Genomic DNA, 19279 nt, shown 5'->3' with positions numbered 1-19279 from the left:
CAAAAATGGGCCAAAGAACTAAACAGACATTTCTCCAAAGAAGACATACAGAGGGCTAACAAACACATGAAAAGATACTCAACATCACTCATTATCAGAGAAATGCAAATCAAAACCACAATGAGGGACCATCTCACGCCAGTCAGAACGGCTGCTATCCAAAAGTCTACAAGCAATAAATGCTGGAGAGGGTGTGGAGAAAAGGGAACCCTCTTACACTGTTGGTGGGAATGCAAAGTAGTACAGCCACTATGGAGGACAGTGTGGAGATTCCTTAAAAAACTGGAAATAGAACTGCCTTATGATCCAGCAATCCCACTGCTGGGCATACACACCGAGGAAACCAGAATTGAAAGAGACATGTGTACCCCAATGTTCATAACAGCACTGTTTACAATAGCCAGGACATGGAAGCAACCCAGATGTCCATCGGCAGACAAATGGATAAGAAAGCTGTGGTACATATACACAATGGAGTATTACTCAGCCATTAAAAAGAATGCATTTGAATCAGTTCTAATGAGGTGTATGAAACTGGAGCCTATTATACAGAGTGAAGTAAGCCAGAAAGAAAAACACCAATACAGTATACTAACGCATATATATGGAATTTAGAAAGATGGTAATGATGCCTATATGCGAGACAGCAAAAGAGACACAGATGTAAAGAACAGACTTTTGGACTCTGGGAGAGGGCAAGGGCGGGATGATTTGGGAGAGAATAGCATTGAAACATGTAGATTATCATATGTGAAATGAACCGCCAGTCCAGGTTCGATGCATGAGACAGGGCGCTCAGGGCTGATGCACTGGGACGACCCAGAGGGATGGGATGGGGAGGGAGGTGGGAGGGGGGTTCAGGATGGGGACACATGGCTGATTCATGTCAATGTATGGCAAAAACCACTACAATAATGCAAAGTAATTAGCCTCCAATTAAAATAAATAAATTTAAAAAAATAAAGGGAAAGGAGGCACAAAAGGAGAAATAAAAAGTATGTTGTGTCAGTTTTCGCAGTGGATTCACAGTGGGTCTACGGCACACTTTTTTTTTGGCCATGCCCCGTGGCATGTGAGATCTTAGTTCCCTGACTAGGGACTGGCCCCGTGCCCCTGCAGTGGAAGCTCAGAGTCTTGACCGCTGGACCACTGAGGAAGTCCCTACTGCAGTCTTCTTTTAACAGCTATAATTGTGTTTTATGGAAAGCCTCATCTTAGCTTATGCTCTATATACCTGGATGATGGGCTTGATTTTTCATCTGTTTTGTATATTTTTTTAAAAACTAAACAGAGAAGAGAGGGGACAATTAAAAGAAGGATGAGTGTTTTTAATAAGCATTTGACAAATTCAACATCCATTCATGATAAAACTGTCAGAAAAAAATAGAAGTGGAAGGGAACTTCCTCAACTTGATAAAGAACATCTACAACCCCCACCCCCATATAGTTAACAGTATATATAATGGTGAATGACTGTACGCTTTTCCCCTAAAGTTGGGAACAAGGCAAGTGTGTATGCGTTCACTGCTGTTACTCAGCGTAGTTCTGGGTCTTCCAGCTGGTACAATAAAGCAAGAAAAGAAAATGCATTTGGACGAGAAAAGGAAAAACCAGCCTTTCCATGTAGACAAGATGCTTGTCTGTCTAGAAAGCCCAAGGAACCTACAAAAAAATCTCCTAAACCTGCTAAGTGAATTTAGCAAGTCCCAGTACACAAGATAAACAAACAAAAATCAATTGTATTTCTGAATATTAGCAACAACATTTGGTTGTTGTTTAGTCGCTAAGTTGTGTCTGACTCTTTCTAACCCAAGGACTGTAGCATGCCAGGCTTCTCTGTCCTTCACTATCTCCCCAAGTTTGCTCAGGCTCATCTCCATTGAGGTGGTGATGCTATCTAACCATCTCATTCTCTTCTTCTGCCTTCTCCTTTTGCCTTCAATCTTTCCCAGCCCCAGGGTCTTTTCCAGTGAGTTGCCTCTTCACACCAGATGGCCAAAGTATTGGAGCTTCCACTTCAGCATCAGTCCTTCCAATGAATATTTAGGGTTGATGTCCTTTAGGATTGACTGGTTTGATCTCCTTGCAGTCCAAGGGACTCTCAAGAGTCTTCTCCAGCACTGCAGTTCAAAAGCATCAATTCTTTGGTGCTCAGCTTTCTTCAGTATATTAAGAGCAACACGTGGACACCAAAATAATTTGCACTTGCCCGAAAATGAGGAGAAATTCTCAGAAGTAAATCTACCAAACATGTATAGGACTTGTATGCTGAAAATTATGTGATTATACAATGCCAATGAAAGAAATAAAAGATCTAAATGAGTTGAACTATATACCATGTTTATGGATTGGGTGACTCCACATGATAATACTGATGCCAGTTTTCTTCAAAATCAATATACAGGTTTAATGCAATTTCTATCAAAATTCCAGCAAAATTTTTTGTTGTTGAATATACACAAGTTAGTCTAGAGTTTATATGGAAAGGCAAAGGAAGCAGAATAAACATTTTTTTTTTTAAGAGTAAGGTAGATTGAGTCAGTCTACTCAATTTCAAGACATATAGTAATCAAGTCTAGTGGTTTTGGCAGAGAGATAGACAAATAGATCAATGGAACAGCATAGAGAGCCCAGAAATAAACCCCAGTAGATATACCCAACTGATTCTTTACAAAAGTGCAAAGGAAAATCAGTGGAAGGAACAATAGCCTTTTAACAAATGAGTAACTGGACATTTATAAACCAACAGATAATGCCCGACCCCCACCTCAAATGTTAGCACAGGGAGCTTTACCCAATATTCTGTGATAACCTATATGAGAAAAAAATCTGAAAAAGAGTAAATATATGTGCAGTTGTAACTAAACCACTTTGCAGTACACACAAAACTAGCAAAACATAGTAAATCAACTAGACTCCAGTAAAATTAAAATTTAAAAAAATGTCTCACACCTTATACAAAAGTTAACTCAAAATAGATTGTGGTTTTAAATGTAAGACATAACTTTATATAACATTCAGAAAAAATAGAAAATCTTTGGGATCTAAGAGTATGCAAAGAGTTTTTAGAATAGACACCAAGGCATAATCCCTTAAAGAAAGAGTTGGTAAGTTCGACTTCATAAAAACAAATAAATTTTGCTTTGTAAAGACCTTGTTTGCAAAGACAAGTTATAGACTGGGAGAAAATATTTGTAAACCACATATCTGACAAAGGAGTAATAAAGAGTTCTCAAAGCTCAACAGTGAAAAACAACCAATCCGAATAGAAAATAGGCAAATGTTGGCAGATAAACACACGAAAAGATGATGTTCAGCATCATTAGACATTTAGGGAAGTGTAAATTGAAACCACAGTGGCTATCTAAATAATACCTATCAGAATGGCTTAAACTTTTAAAAAAAGTGATAACACCAAAAAGCTAGTAAGGACGCAGAAAAACAGCGTCATTCATACGTTTCTGGTGGGATTATAAAACAGGACGGTCACTTGGGAAACGAGTTTGGCAGTTCCTTCTGAAACTAAACTATCATATAATCCAGCAGTTGCACTCCTGGGCATTTATCCCAGGGAAATGAAAACTTATTCATGCAAATACTACCTGCACACGAATGTCCATTGTAGCTTTATGTGTAATGGTTCCAAACTGAGGACGGCTCAGGTGTCCTTTAACAGATGACTGGGCTGTGGTACACCCAAAGCCGTGGAATGCTGCTCTGCAGCGAGAAGGAGTGCAGCCAGCTGATCGGTCTCCAGAGAATGATCCTGAACGAAAAGGCCTGAGCCCCACAGGTTGCATACCGTAGGCTTCCATTTTGGTTACATTCTTGAAATGACAAAATTACAAAACTGGAGAACAGATGGCTGGTTACCAGTGTCTGAACTGGGATGTGTGTGGGGAGAAAGTGGCTGCATTTGTAAAAGGGCAGCACAAGCTGACAGAGACATTCTGTTGCTGAACTGTATTGATAGATGTCAATGTACTCACTGGTACTGCGCGAAGATGTCACCATCGGCGGCTACTGGACGAAGGATACACGGGGCTTCCTCTATTATTCCTTTATTATTCCTCCTTCGTGTGAGTCTACAGTTATCTTATAATTCAGAATTTCCTTTTTAGAAATATAGTGTCTCTTTTTCTAGAGTGGCTCTACTACATTTTTTTAAAAAAATTTATTTTTTGGCCACACCACGAGGCATATGGGATCTTAGTTCCCTGACCAAAGATCGAATCCGTGCCCCCTGCATTGAAAGCGTGGAGCCTTCACCGTGGGAGCCTCGGGGAAGTCCCCTACCGCACTTCTCTTGACGGTTCCTGTCATACTTCACGGAGTGCTTCACATCTGCCTGTATCCCGTATGCCTGGGTGGAGGGCTTTTTGTCTGTTCTGTGAATTTTTTTGGTAAGAATTTGATTAGAGGAGAAAGGAGGTAAAAGCTGGAAGGAAGAAAAGTGGTTTTCTTTCTCTGAAACAGGTTCCTTAAAAGTACTTTTGTGTCTTACATTAAAAAGGAATTTCCTTTCCTGGGAGTTTTACTTTTGGGTCTGGTGAGGATCTGGGAGTCAGAGTGGGTCCACGTGCTGTTTTGGAGTCTCTGAGCTGCAGTGACAGGCTCTGAGTGGCCTTTCATTTTCTTGTATTTAACAGGTCAAAATCCACCCCAGAATGCCCTAAACACTTGTTATTGATGCACACGAGGGCGCCACATGTTCCCCTTCAGTCCTCGTACATTTCCTTCTCTTCTGTCTCTTCCTTCTGCCCTGGCCGACTCTGACTTCATAATCAAGCTTTCACTTAAAAAGTAGTATTTGCCATCCAGAGTTCCAGAATTTTCCGGGTTAGCTGTTCCGTGACGTAAGCTGCACACAGAGTGCACATCCATCGCCAAGCCGATTTCTTTTATGTGCGAGTTACGGTTTCTAGGAAAAGAGAGTGTGGTTTCTTCATATTATCGAATAGCCAACCGTTCATGTTAAGAGAAGCTAAGAAGCCAGTCATCAATTATTTTGTTGGAAACCTAAAACCTTAAAAAAAAAAAAAAGTAGGGTCACTGACAAGGTACAAGTGTCAGAAGAACTCCCTGGAGTGGATTAAGTGGTTCGTGAAGTGGTTTGGTAGCCCTGTTCATCCAGCTCTAGGTCCCAGCCACACAAAGATGAGTAAGCAGTGACATAGGTAGATAGATTATGCCCACTTGTTGCCAGTGACCAGGGTGACAGCTGGCCTCCTGGAGTCCTGCATTGAGGCCATGAGAGTCCATTCCCCTGTCTCCTGGGGAGGGGCTGCAGCTACTCTCGGCTTTCTGCAGAGGGTGGTACTGAGGTTGGCGGTGGGGGCAGGTTCCTCGACCCGTGACTCATGGGGCTCAGTCCCTGGAAGATGCCTGGCAGAAGGGGCCCAGATGCTGTTGCTGGTTGGGGGAGATGGCAGGCAGCAACTCAAGACTCACAGATGTTTTTAATTTGTGCGAACTGGTGGACAAAGCAAGTCCTTGTGAAAACTCATCTCCAAGCTTTCCAAGCAGAGCAGTGTAACTTTCAGTCCAAAAAGATGGTGCCTGGCTCGGGTTCCTGGGGACCGCAGGGAGGCACAGCAGCATCGCCCGTCTTACCTTGTCACTCCTGTGGGGCTTAGCGGCTTAAAAACAACTTGTTTTCTTAGGTTGGTTAAAGCAATCAACGCCTACGTTTTGATGTTGGTTCAATGTGAATTTCCATTGATTTAGCAAGTTGTCTTTTGCATCAGGTTTTGAAAGTTTCAGATCTGAATTACTAGGTTTCTGACAAAGCTGGAAGGAGCCTTACATTATATATACGTGTGTGTGTGTGTGTGTGTATATATATATATATCCCCTTTTTTAAAACTTGAGTGGGACTTTAGCTTTTTTAGTTTTTTTTTTGTTTGTTAATTTAAAAGGACAAGGGAGGGATAACATCATGAAAAATAATGGAAAGTGTGATGTCGTTTTTCTTCCTCCCCCTCTCTTGATGCCTCCCTGTCTTTTGATGGGAATGACCGAGAGAGGCACAGCTCGGGGAGGGGTGGGGCTGCAGCCTGTGGAGCCTTGCCAAGGGCCTCCGTGAAGCCCGCCCTGAACGTGTTTGTGGACAGCACAGAGTGGATCATCTCAGCAGGCTAAGGACACCTCTCCCTGCCGAGCGGGTGATCACCTGTGAGCACCAGGAGTTCTCATCTCCCCAAACATCACCCCAAGGCTGCCAGCTGGTGACTGTAATCCCTGAAGTTGAGTGTAGGACATTAACATGATATTAAGAGGACATAAGACAAAAACACTTTCTTTTCCTATGAGGTGTATCATCATCATCATCATCATCATCATCATCATCACTGTTGTCATAGTTACTAAGAATTCATGTGTGCCCATCCTGTTGCTAAGTTCTTTGCATACATCATCTCGTTTGGTGATTCCTACACTTGAGCCCTCTCCCCCACCAGTTTCTGGCTCAGCGGGTCTGTCTGGGTCAAGGCCTGAGAACTTGCATCTGTCATGAGTTTGCAGGAGATGCTGGCACTGCTGCTCCTCTTCTCTGAGATCTATGTTAATCTGCCTGAAACGACCCCACGAAATAGGTAACATTATTCCCATTTCGGGGGCTTCCCAGGTGGTACTACAGGTAAAGAACCCGCCTGCCAATGCAGGAGACATAAGAGATGCATGTTCGATCCCTGGGTTGGAGAGATCCAGGGCATGGCAACCCCCTCCAGTGTTCTTGCCTGGAGAATCCCATGGACAGAGGAGCCTGGCGGGCTACAGTCCATAGGGTCACAAAGAGTCAGACACAATTTTATGATGAGGAAACAGGCAAGAAAAGGTCGGGTACCAGACCACAAAGCTCACTGTGGCTGACCATGAGCATGCTTTGACCTACAGTAGTTAATTTTTCAGAGGAAGTAGTGAGTGACTAAGACAGCCCATGGCCAAGGACTGGTGGGTTGTGGCATGTGTGGTGGGGTTTCAGAGTCAGGGTTGGAGGAGCAGGAAGTCTGGAGGTGATGCCTACAGGCCAGGCCAGCCATGGACCGCTGGCCATTAGGAGGGGAGAAAAGTGCTGGAAGGAGAGCCAAAGAAAGGGTGAAAGTGTTAGTTGCTCAGTCATGTCTGATTCTTTGTGACCCCATGGACTGCAGCCCACCAGGCTCTTCTGTCCATGGAATTCTGCAGGCAAGAACACTGGAGTGGGTTGCCATTCCCTTCTCCAGGGGATTGTCCCGACCCAGAGAGTGAACCTGGGCCTTCTGCATTGCAGGCAGATTCTTCACCATCTGCACCACCAAGGAAGCCCCCAGCCCAGTGGAATGCTCTTGGTGGGTCTCTTCCTCCCTGCGCCCCATCCATAGTGCCCGCTCACCATGGCTCTGTTTTTGTGGGATTCTGTCCATGCTGTGACCCTTGGTCTTCTCTTCATGCTCTTCTACCATCTTTCCCAGGAAAGGCAGAGGGAATCATTACAAAAAATATAGGAGGGAAATAAACAACAGCCTTTTCTCTTTGAGTTTATTTTGTGACATTATAAATTTTGGACTCTTGAAATTAAAAAATAAACTATAGGAAAATCACCTCTGAAGTGTAGGTAAGGGAGGGAAGAGTCACATGTAGCGGGAAGGCTTTTTCCAAGTTGGTCACAAACTTGTGAATTCAGATTGGAAGCTTGGAAAACCCGAGGAGAGGCTTGGCAGCACAGAAAGCTGGAAAGCAAGGTTGCGGATCAGTGGCCCCCTGGCCAAATTCCACTGACATGTTTTGTTTGGCTCCCATAGTATTTGAAAAATAGTCAAATCAGTCTCAGACGTAGGAGTTTTCATAATAAAACCCTTGGTGTCCAGCTTCGTCTCTGAGGAGCGGGGAGCGCTGTTGTACGGTCTGTGGCTGGCTGGTGGTGGACCTTGTGAAGGGACTTGACTCCTGATCACAGCCTGCCCCTAGTCTAGAAGGTTCTGGTACTTCACCCAGGAAGGAGCAATACTCACCAGCAGGTGACTTGGAGGCTTGCGCTTACTGGACTCATCCTTCTCACCTGCCTCGGCAGCCTGTGTGTGAGAGCACATTGTAAACGTGGAGCCCCGTGCAGCCCTGGCAGCACAGGACTTGGGCCAGTGGGCAGTAAGGAGGAGGTGAAGGTGAAAGTCTTAGTCCTCAGTCGCGCCAACTCTGGGTGACCCCTGGCCTGCAGCCCGCCAGGCTCCTCTGTCCGTGGGATTTTCCAGGCAAGAGTCCTGGAGTGGGCTGCCATTGCCTTCTCCAGGGCATCCTCCCAACCCAGGAATTGAACCAGATCTCCTGCGCTGCAGGCAGATTCTTCACTGACTGAGCTGCTGAGAAGAGGTGCTTGGGGACAGTCTGTGTACCTGTAAGGGAAGCTCCCTGTGGCCTTCTTCTCAGATGGTGCCGGTTACTTCTTTCCTGTAAAATAGTTTCCAAAAATGGATTAAAAAAAATGTGTGTTCTAAAATTATGATTATTTTGTAAAGTCCGCGCAGTGCAAGTGGTGCTTTCTAGGGCATATCTGGCTACAGCTGGGGCACTTCTGGGTGTTTTATGGCAAATTATTCTCAGATTACCCCTTAATGCAGGAAGGCCTGCCAGTTGTCTGAGCTCCCTGGGTCATATAGAAAACCCCTGGACTTGATACAAAACAGCTGCCTGGCTCAGTTGTTCCAAAAAAGGAGTGTTTTGGGGGCTGAAGCAGCAGGAAAAAGGTTTTTGTTGTTGGTGGAGATCTGGTGGGGGGGGGGGGGGAAGTTAAATGACTCTTTCCTGGCCATTGAAAGGTGATTGAATTTTGGTATTAGCAAATTGTGGAAATCTCGAAAGAAGTACTGGAGAAGGAAATGGCAACCCACTCCAGTGTTCTTGCCTGGAGAATTCCATGGACAGAGGAGTCTGGCAGACTACAGTCCATGGGGTAGCAAAGAGTCAGACACGACTGAGGGACTAAACCACCAGGAAAGAAGTACTCTGAATGGGAGTTTGTTAGGTGCTCGCTGGTAATACCCACACTATGTCCTGAGGAGGAGGGTGTTCTCCAGGGCAGGGGGCTGCACAGAACTCCGATGACCTCTGTGTCCCGGAGCCTCAGCCCAGGCAGGGCTGGGTCAGGGGACTGACCCCGGGGCCTCCCTCTCCTCCAACCCCACGGCCCCTGCTGAGATCAGCCACAAAAGGATCAATTGTCTGAGCTTCCCTTTGTCTCAGAGGCTCTAGGGGCCTTTCCAGATGCCAGAGTGTCTGTGTGTGTGTGTGAGGGCATGTGCACAGCTGTAGAAATGTGTGTCTGTGTGTATATATACTGGTGTATGCAAATATTAGGCTTCCCAGGTGGCTCAGTGGTAAAGAACCTGCCTGCCAATGGAGGAGACTCAGGTTCAATCCCTGGGTCAGAAAGGTCCCCTGGAGAAAAGAATGGCTACCACTCCAGTATTCTTGCCTGGAGGATCCCATGGATGGAGGAGCCTGGCGGGCTATAGTCCATAGTGTCACAAAGAGTCAGACACGATTGAGCAATTAACAATTTAATTTAACTTTGACTTTACACAGCTCACTGGCCTTGTTTGCCTGCTCCATATGGGGGTTTCATGGCAAGGCCCACAGAACTTTCTACACTGTTCCAGCACCTTCTCAGGACTGCCTAATCAGATGCAGTGCATTCTATGTGGCATTTAATGCAGGTTTCCAGAAGGACTGTGCAGTGGCCTGTGCTCATCCACCCCCATCAGTAGCTCTGGGACCTTCATACAGATTCCAGTCATCCTATTTCCTAGTGCATCTTTTTAAAAATACTTATTTATTTGGTTATGCTGGGCTTAATTGCAGCCTGTGGGGTCAGGTTCCCTGGCCAGGGATCAAGCTGGGCCCCCTGCACTGGGAGCAGGAGTCTTTGCTGCTGGGCCCCAGAGGAGCCCCTGTGCGCATTTTCAAAGACCTGCGGGATTCTGTGGCTGGTCTGTATGATTCCAAGATTCTCTGTTTCTTTCTTAACAAAAGTGTTCTTTGAAATGGCTGTAGGGACTTCCCTGGTAGTCCAGTGGTTAGGACTCCATGTTTCCAGTGCAGAGGGGGAAGGGTCTGAACCCTGGTTGGGGAACTAAGATCTTGCATGCTGGGTGGCATGGCCAAAAAGAAGAGAATGTATTCACATATAACTGAATCACTCTGCTGTACAGCAGAACTTAACATTGGAAATCAACTGTCCTTCAATAAAATAACATTTAAAAAGTATATTTATAAAAAAAAGACTGTAAACCATATTCGATTCAGAAGCCAGGAAAAGACTAATAAAAACGATAAATCGAAATTCACTGCCATGAAGGATTTATCTCCCAGCCCCTTTTAACCAGCACAGCTGTCATGTAAGAACTTTTTCTGCTTCTTTTTTATTCTTGTCCCTCCCCAGTCCTATTTCCTCTCCCTGCTCTAGATAGGGCTTATCTTTTAACTGTGGAAAAGCTACCAATTAAACAGTACTCCAAAGCTTATCAAAATATTCAGGCAGTCACATTGTCTCATCATTAGCCTAACTGGAAGCCAGAACTTTTTCACCCCAGGAAATGTGAAGCTACCCAGCATGTGAAGTTGGTAACTGGCTCATCCTAACCTTTTGGGGGCTGCAGTTTCTACTTGTATTTTGTTCCCCCAATACGTTCTTCCTTGTTCTTTAAATTCTTAATGGTCCCTCAGGCGTCTTCCTCGTCTGTTTGTTAAAATCTCAAAGAAGGTGCCCTCCTGGCTGAGGTGAGATAGACAATTGAGTCCATTCAGGTGAGGGGTGTGTGAACTCAATATGTTACGTCTTCCCTCTTAGATATGCTTTTGGTAACATGAAGCCTCACTGTCACTGGTTCCCTATTTCCAGGGCAATCAGTGATAATGCCTAGCTGAACGATTCTGGAGCTGAGCCATTCCCAGAGTAGCTAGGGGATTCTGCAGTAACCAGAGCTGGTTAGAAGCACTGGGCTTTCGTAGCCCTAAGATTTCTCCTAACTCTTCCTCTTCTTGGCTCGTGCCCACCCCATCCACCCTCCCACTGCCCCAGGTACCCTCATGTCATCTTGTAGCACCCAAGAGAGCACCCCCAAAAGTCACCGCCCCACCCCTACTTCTGTGAGGGCTGACATCAAGGGGACTGTCAGTGATGTGTTTGGGGATGTAAGGTCTAACTTAGGCAGACTTTTTTTTTTTTGCCAGAAATGATGTTATAGCTGGTGCTTTGGTTTTTAACTGCCACTGGGATTCTTAGTCATGTAGTAATTCAGCCATAAGTGGGTGAATGAGACTTCCATAGGCATGATTAGGGCTGAGCACTGAGTATTTTACATGATGGAATGGGAATGCTCAGATGCTGTCATGTCCGACTCTTTGCAATCCCATGCATGGACTGTAGCCTGCCAGGCTTCTCTGTCTGTGGGATTTTCCAGGCAAGAATACTGGAGTGGGTTGCTATTTCCTTCTCAGGGGATCTTCCTGACCCAGGGATCAAACCTGCATCTTTTGTGGCTCCTGCATTGGCAGGCAGATTCTTTATCACTAGGGCCACCTGGGAAGCCATGATGAAATACAAGGTTACAAAACTTAAAGTTTAAAAAAAAACTTCAAAATTAAATTTTGAAATGTGATGACATTTTCACCCAGGGAGTATTGCCTATAAATAGTGGTATTGCTTATTTATAGAGTTTTCCCCATCCATCCCTGGTGGCTCAGACAGTAAAGAGTCTGCCTACAATACAGAAAATCAGGGTTCGATCCCTGGGTCAGGAAGATCCCCTGGAGAAGGAAATGGCAACCCACTCCAGTATTCTTGCCTGAAAAATCCCATGGAAGAGCCTGGCGGGCTACAGTCCAGGGGGTCGCAAAGAGTCAAACACGACTCAGCAACCAAGCATACACACCACCCCATCTGTCGGTAGGCACATGCGTGGGCATATATCCAGAGAGAAACACATAGAAAAGCTGCTTTGTCCTTATGTTAACCCGGTGACAACATTGTTAAGTGGCCCATTTTGCAGTTGTGAACACTGAGGCTCTGCGAGTTGAAATCCCTTGCTGTGAACTGGTTGAGGCCCACGCCGTACGGTTCGACCCCTGGTGGTGCTTGAGAGGTTTCCCTGGCACCCCCACAAGGCAGGGAGGAAATCACCGTGTCACCTTGAGTCTCCGCTTGTGGTCGTGCCCGGCATCATGCACACTTTCTCTTGATGTCACGTGTACATCACAGGTGCAATTTCCTTGCGGTCTTCAGAGCTGCCTTGCTGACCTTGAACTGACAGGCTTGGTGTGAAGTCTGTGCCGATCCCCTCCCCAGGGAGGCCCTGGCCCAGGTATCACCCCCCGGGGTGGGGGCAGCCAGGGGAACCTTCCAGGACCCAGGCTTGGCCATGCTTTCCTAATGTGAACCTCAGAATCAGCTGTACTCTGCCATCCCGTCCTTTCATGGCTTTGTCTCAGAGCTGAAAGAACCCTGTTTTGCTCTTGGAAACAGACAGTAGAATGGTGGTTGCCAGAGGCTGCAGGGTGGGGGTGAGTGGAAAGTGCTGGTCAAAGGGGACCGACTTACAGTTCTAAGACGAGTAAGTTCTGAGCATCTCATGTACAGTGGGGTGACTGTAGTTAACAATACTCTATTGTACAGTTGAAAGTGGCTAAGAGAGCAGATATTAAGTGTTTTCACCGAAAAAAGAAATAAAAAGTAACTGTGAGGAAATGAATATGTTAATTAAAATGATATGTACAGTAACCATTTTGCAATGTATATATATATATATATATATATATATATATATATATATATTTAAAGTCATCACTTTACATAGATACACTTTTACTTGTCAATTACACCTCGTAGAAAATAAAAGATAAACATTAAAACATTTTTAAAAAAGGAGGGGGTGGGGAAGAGCCCTGTCTAGAAGTCTTTCCTGATAAGAGACACCTTCTGTCTAATCCACAATGGAATATTGTAGCCTCCTTAAGACCCTTTCAAAATACAATGATTCTTTTAATAACTAAATTGAAAGTAAAGATCAATCATTAAAATGTGTTATTAAAAATAACAAAAGTACAAGTGAGATATCAATGGGCTGTCTATAAAATAAAATTGTTTTATTATCAGTTTTGTAGCACAAAACACTGATTAAGAAGCAGTCCACATCATTACTGAGTTTTGTTTTCTGTTTTTTCCTGATTCATATGTCCCTTGAGTGACAGCTCTTAAATGTTTGGGCTTGGGAGTCAGACGTCGTTATCTGGTTTCTCTTGTTCATTGCGTGTGTTTGTTCTTGTCAGAACCGCCCCCTCCTAATGATGTGACGAATGCTCATGCGTATTATCTTAAAATGAGTACATGCTTGTGTTTGTATTTTTGTTTTCAACATTGCCAAGGTGCTATGGAAAGTTAAAGTTAACACAAGATTGGAAAAAATAAAATTATTCAAAAACAGCAGCACCAAAACATGTTATTATGAAACATTAGGAGGAGGGTGTTTTAAGAAATGTTTTAAAAATTGGCTATGTCAAGTTAGTTTTCTTGTGAATTCAGCGTATGCTTGGTATTATTTAATATGTATTCCTCTCTTTTTTTAATTGCAGCTTGGGCTGACGATAGCCATTCGCTATAGCCACAGGTAGGTAAAGTTACATCTTCTTTTAGAGTATCCTTCTTGATTCATAGCTTTTGGTTGGCTTGAGTCTGCATGTTTCTAAGCTGAATTTTGTTGGCTGCTCTACCCACAATGTCAGTAGCACAGCAGTGTGATGAAATTGATCTAGTTGCTGATTGGTGAGAGTTGATCACTATTTGGAGGAGTAAGATTTTTATGTAAAAGTGGTGGTAGATAGGTCATTTCTTTCAAAACCAAAAATGTAACACGCTAGGGCTGGGATACAGAGGTCACTTCTGGTAGTGAACTCTAAACTGAGGGTGAGAACTGGAGACAGGGGTATCCTGTGTGAGAGATGAAGCCAGAAAGCCAGGTGAGGGCTTGTTAATGAAGTCCTTGCCCCCTCAATGCAGAGCTCTCCGACTCCTGCCTTGGGTCCATCTGATAATGAATCGAAGTCCCTCTTTTTGTTTTGTTTTGTGATTTCTGCCTTTGTCTCAGCTTGCATCACGTTTATCAAAAACGTTTGTTTCTTATACTTGTATTAACCTTTCCCCTTTGCACGCATCAAAATGTATTAAGATGCTGAATTAATTAAGACACAGCCCAACGGAGAGGCAATAAGCACATCCCTATTGCTACTCACATGACAGGCCAGTCAATTGAGACCAGTTGTTGGGCATGGAACAGTGACTTTATTCAGAAAGTCAGCAGACTGCCAAGATGGTGGACTGGTGTCCCAAAGAATCATTTACCCTGGTTAGAATTCAGTCTTTAAGAGGAGCCCAGGGCTGGAGGGTGGTGGTGGCTGGTTTTTACAAGCCCCTTGGTGCTGGAATCCTTTGTTCTTGCAGCTGTCCATGTAGGTCAGGGCATAATGTTCCTATAAACCTCCAACAAGACAAATGGTTATTCTCCGTTCTGCAACTTTTTATCTCTACAGGAATGGAAAAGTGTTATACCTTTAAAGGTCAGAGCCTTAAAAGCTGGGCTACCCTGTATATTTAAAGCTATAAGCAACATTCTCTTAATGATTAACTTGTAGCAAAAGCAGCGGGATACAAAAGTTAAAGAAACAGATCCAATATGGAGTCAGATTTGCTCTTCCCTGTCACATCTTCATGGGGTTGGAGGTCAAGGCTGCACAACCTGCATCTTGTCCCGTTGCCTCTGTCCTGTCTCTGGGGCCAGTGGGCGCAGAAGGGACCAGCCTTCCCTCCCAGATGCAGGCACGTCACCATGTTGCCTGGTGATGTCTCTTCTGCTCCTCCAGCCACCTGGCTCTGTTACCCACCTCTGTCCTCTGGAGGTGCAGGGTGATGAAGGGAGTGGGTTTCTGGTTGAATCCTTTCTTTAAAAATCCCACTATCTTATTTAGAGTACTTGAAACTTCTATCCTTTTGTTGATCACTTTTTTAATGTGTGTAAATTATATCTAAGATAGATTTTGCCATTTTATTTATATATTTATTTACTTACTGAAGTGTGGTTAATTTACAATGTTTCAAGTGTACAGCAAATTGCCTCAGTTATATATACATATGTTTATATATTTCTTTTTCAGATTCTTTTCCACTGTAGGTTATTATACTGAGTATACCCCCTTGTGCTATATAGGAGGACCTTGTTGGCTATCGATTTAATGTACAGTAGTTTGTATCTGCCAATGCCACATTCTTAATTTATCCCTCCCCTGCTTTGGTAACCATAAGTTTGTTTTCTATGTTTGAGTCTATTTCTGTTTTGCAAATAAATTCACTTTTTTGTATGGGAGTACAAATATCTCTTTGAAACTTTGCTTTCTATTCTTTTGCATGGTGGGTCCTTTGGTAATTTTATTTTTAGACTGTTTAAGAGCTGCTATACTGTTTTCCTGTTTATTACTTTTTTAATTTTAATTTTTTTTACATTTTTAAAAATCTTTTTAATTGAAGTGTAGTTGCGGTACAATATTATGTAAGTTACAGGTGTACAAAATAGTGATTCATAATTTTTAAAGGTTATACTCCACATATAGTTATTATAAAATATTGGCTATATTCCTTGTGTTGTATAATATATCCTTGTAGTTTATCTTATTTTCAATTTAATTTTTATTTTATTTTATAGTTTGACAATGTCATGTTGGTTTCCAGACTACAGCAAAGTGATCCAGCTATATGTACACATATATTCATGGGGTTGTAGCTTGTGTCTGTACAGTTCTTGGTCACTTCAAGAGCTCATAGTTGCTATTGAGAAATGATTTCCATTTCTCTTGTTGCATTTGCCCAGAACCCAGATGACAGAATTGAGGTTTTCCTTGGTCTTTCTTGTGTGGATAGGGATATTTTGGGAAACAAGATTTGGGACTTTAGGTTCTAATCACCCAGTCTCTTTCCAGAATTCTAACAGGAGAGCCATATGGGGGCTTCCCACGTGGCTCAGTGGTAAAGAAGCCACCTGCCACTGCAGGAGACATGGGTTCGATCCCTGGGTCAAGAAGATCTCCCTGGAGTGGGAAATGGCAACTGACTCCAGTATTCTTGCCTGAAAAATTCCATGGACAGAGGAGCCTGGCAGGCTACAGTCCTTGGGGTCCCAAAGAGCTGGACACGCCTGAGAGGCTGGTCACACACAAACACAACAGGAGAGCCAGGGCCAAGCGAGGTGGAAGAGAAACCCTGGCAGACAGCCTCCGTGGATGGAGGTGAGATAGAGGGCAGAGAGGAGGCATGGTTCCAAGAGGCTACTTTTGGGAGGACATTCCTCAGTGTGAAGAGGAACAGGCTAGGGGACTGTAAAGGATTTGAGTGTGGGAGGGAAAGGGCCTGCTAAGATCCGATAACCCTGTGAGCAGGCAGAACCTCTTAGGCTGCTGCAGACGCATGGGGGCAGAGCTGCCTGGAGCCAGAGGGGCTCTTGTGTGGCAAGAAAGGGGCTTGAGGCTCAAAGGATGCTGGTTTTGTTTCCATGCATCTGCACTGGTGCCTCGGCTCTCAAATATCTCTTATTAATACCACGCACGGTGTTCAGAGTTAGGACCCCTCAACCCTACCCCCAGCTCTACACTAATACACGCACAGCCCAACCATCCCCACTTCTGCCCCAGGCATCGTTCAAACTCCTGCTACACCTGTTACTCTAGACCTGTGTGTGTGGTAGAGGAGTGCGAGCGTGTGTGTGTGTGTGTGTGTGTGTGTGTGTGTGTGTGTGTGAGATGTGGTGTAGGATAGAAGACTGAGGAGCTGGGACGGTGGAAAGTGACACCCTTATATTCCTACTGTATAGATGTCCTGAGCAAGGAAGAGCATCAGCCGTGACCCCCCGTGCCTTTGACGGCAAATCCTGCACTCATTTCATTTATTGGGCATTTTCGTTTATTTGTGTAAAGTCATGTCATTTTCACAGAGTGGAAAATTGTCTTGCTGTTCATTCCCCACTGTTCGGCTTGAGGTTTTTCGGGTGGAATCCACACAGTGGTGACAGCTGGGTAACCCCCAGAAGTGCCCTTTGCAGATAACAGCTCAGGGGCCCCGCCACCCACACGGTGGGGGAAATTGTTCCCCCACCGTGTGGGTGTTTTGTTTTTTCTTTTTTGACAAGATTGTAAGAGAGTTTAGGTGTTCTTCCTGCCTGTCACAGGGCAGCAACCTGAGGATGCCTGCTCCCTCCTGACAGGAACCCCTGGGCCAAGGGGAACTGGGCTCAAGAGGGATCCACTCAGCTTTGGCTCTCGTTCTCTGATGCGATGGAGAGGTCACGTGTACCAACAGCAGGACAGTTTGGCACGTGGCACTCATGACCATGTTTCTAAGAAAGGCTCATGAAGGCATGGTATGAGAGCAGCAAAGCGACCCCCGACAGAATTGGTTTCTTTTAATATTTTGTCGTTTTTAAATAAACAAGGAAGGGTGGCTGGATCTAGAGATGATCATACGAAGTGAAGTCAGTCAGACAAAGACAAATACCATATGATATCACTTCTTTGTGGACTCTAAAATATGATACAAATGAACCTATTTCAGAGAAGGCCATGGGACCCCACTCCAGTACTCTTGCCTGGAAAATCCCATGGACGGAGGAGCCTGGTAGGCTGCAGTCCATGATGTCGCGAAGAGTCGGACACGACTGAGCGACTTCACTTTCACTTTTCACTTTCATGCATTAGAGAAGGAAATGGTAACCCACTCCAGTGCTCTTGCCTGGAGAATCCCAGGGACAGGGGAGCCTGGTGGGCTGCCGTCTATGGGGTTGCACAGAGTTGGACACGACTGAAGCGACTTAGCAGCAGCAGCATCAGAACCTATTTACAAAACAGAAGCAGACTCACAGACATAGAGAACAGACTTGTAAGATTACCAAAGGGACAACGGGGTAAGGGAGGGATAAACGAGGAGCTTGGGGTTAGCAGAGGCAAAGGGCTGTGCATAAAATAGATGATCAACAAGCTTCTACTGATAGCTCAGGAAAGCTGTATTCAATATCCGGTAATAAACTATAATAGAAAGGAATATGAAGAAGAATGTGCATACACACATATATACCAATTCTTTGCCATGCACCAGAAACCAACACAACATTGTGAACCAACCACTACTTCAATATAAAGAAGTAAATGAGGGAGGAAGGGAAGTTTTCACTTGTTTTAGTCAAATGGAAAGCCACGGAGTTGTGACTTTTAGATGAAGACTAAAAGTGTATCATAGGGCTTCCCTGGTGGCTCAGTGGTAAAGAATATGCCTGCAGTGCAGGAGACACGGGTTCCACCCCTGGGTCAGGAAGATCCCCTGGAGAAGGAAATGATAACCCACTCCTGTATCCTTGCCTGGGAAATCCCATGGGCAGAGGAGCCTGGCGGACCTACAGTCCATGGGGTCACAAAGAGGCAGACACGACTTAGACACAAAACCAGTACCAAAGGTGTATCATTTTCACAGCTGACTTCTTTCTGTCAATTTCTTTGATAGAATCAGTACCCCATTCAGGCCTGTGCTCTAAGCCTAATCTTAGAGTTGAAGGTACCAACCCCCTAAAAGGCTTTGAGATCCCCTGAGGGCTGGCGAGGGCAGAGGAGACTTGACTGTGATTAGTCCCAGGGAAGTGGGCGAGTTGACAGCTTGATCAGTTCAGAGCTGGACTAAGGTGGGCGTGGCCTCTCACAGAAAAGGCTGCTGCTGCTACTGCTGCTAAGTCGCTTCAGTCGTGTCCGACTCTGTGTGACCCCATAGACGGCAGCTCATCAGGCTCCCCCATCCCTGGGATTCTCCAGGCAAGAACACTGGAGTGGGTTGCCATTTCCTTCTCCAATGCATGAGGGTGAAAAGTGAAAGTGAAGTCGCTCAGTCGTGTCTGACTCTGTGCGACCCCATAGACAGCAGCCCACCAGGCTCCTCCATCCATGGGATTTTCCAGGCAAGAGTACTGGAGTAGGGTGCCATTGCCTTCTCCAGACACAGAAAAGGCAGACTCCCTGATTATAGGTTATTCCAAGACTGCCTTCAGGTATTGGTTTTGAATGAGCCCGTAGAGAAGTGGGCCAAGCAGGAAGTGAAGGAGTCCTGTACTTTTGTGTTCTGATTTAGATTAGAAGAAGAGTTTGAAGTTCGTAGATGAAGCAGAATGAACAGATGAAATTGTAATTTTGAGATGCAAAGGGAGGAGCATACTGAAGCAGGGCCATTAGG

The 19279-nt window shown here is 44.8% G+C and overlaps 1 protein-coding gene across 6 annotated transcripts in view; it reads left to right on the top strand.

Moving 5' to 3' along the window:
• ACOXL (acyl-CoA oxidase like) overlaps positions 1-19279 on the top strand; it is a 341825-nt gene that overhangs the window by 87701 nt on the left and 234845 nt on the right. For all 6 annotated transcript variants that reach the window (XM_070798172.1, XM_070798174.1, XM_070798171.1 and 3 more), the window contains exon 10: positions 13603-13637. In XM_070798172.1, the coding sequence (XP_070654273.1) occupies positions 13603-13637 (35 nt within the window). The remainder of the gene's footprint in view (positions 1-13602; positions 13638-19279) is intronic.

This window comes from Bos indicus, chromosome 11, assembly GCF_029378745.1.
Source record: "Bos indicus isolate NIAB-ARS_2022 breed Sahiwal x Tharparkar chromosome 11, NIAB-ARS_B.indTharparkar_mat_pri_1.0, whole genome shotgun sequence".
Classification (NCBI taxonomy): domain Eukaryota; kingdom Metazoa; phylum Chordata; class Mammalia; order Artiodactyla; family Bovidae; genus Bos; species Bos indicus.
This window is presented reverse-complemented; position numbering and strand designations above follow the sequence as displayed.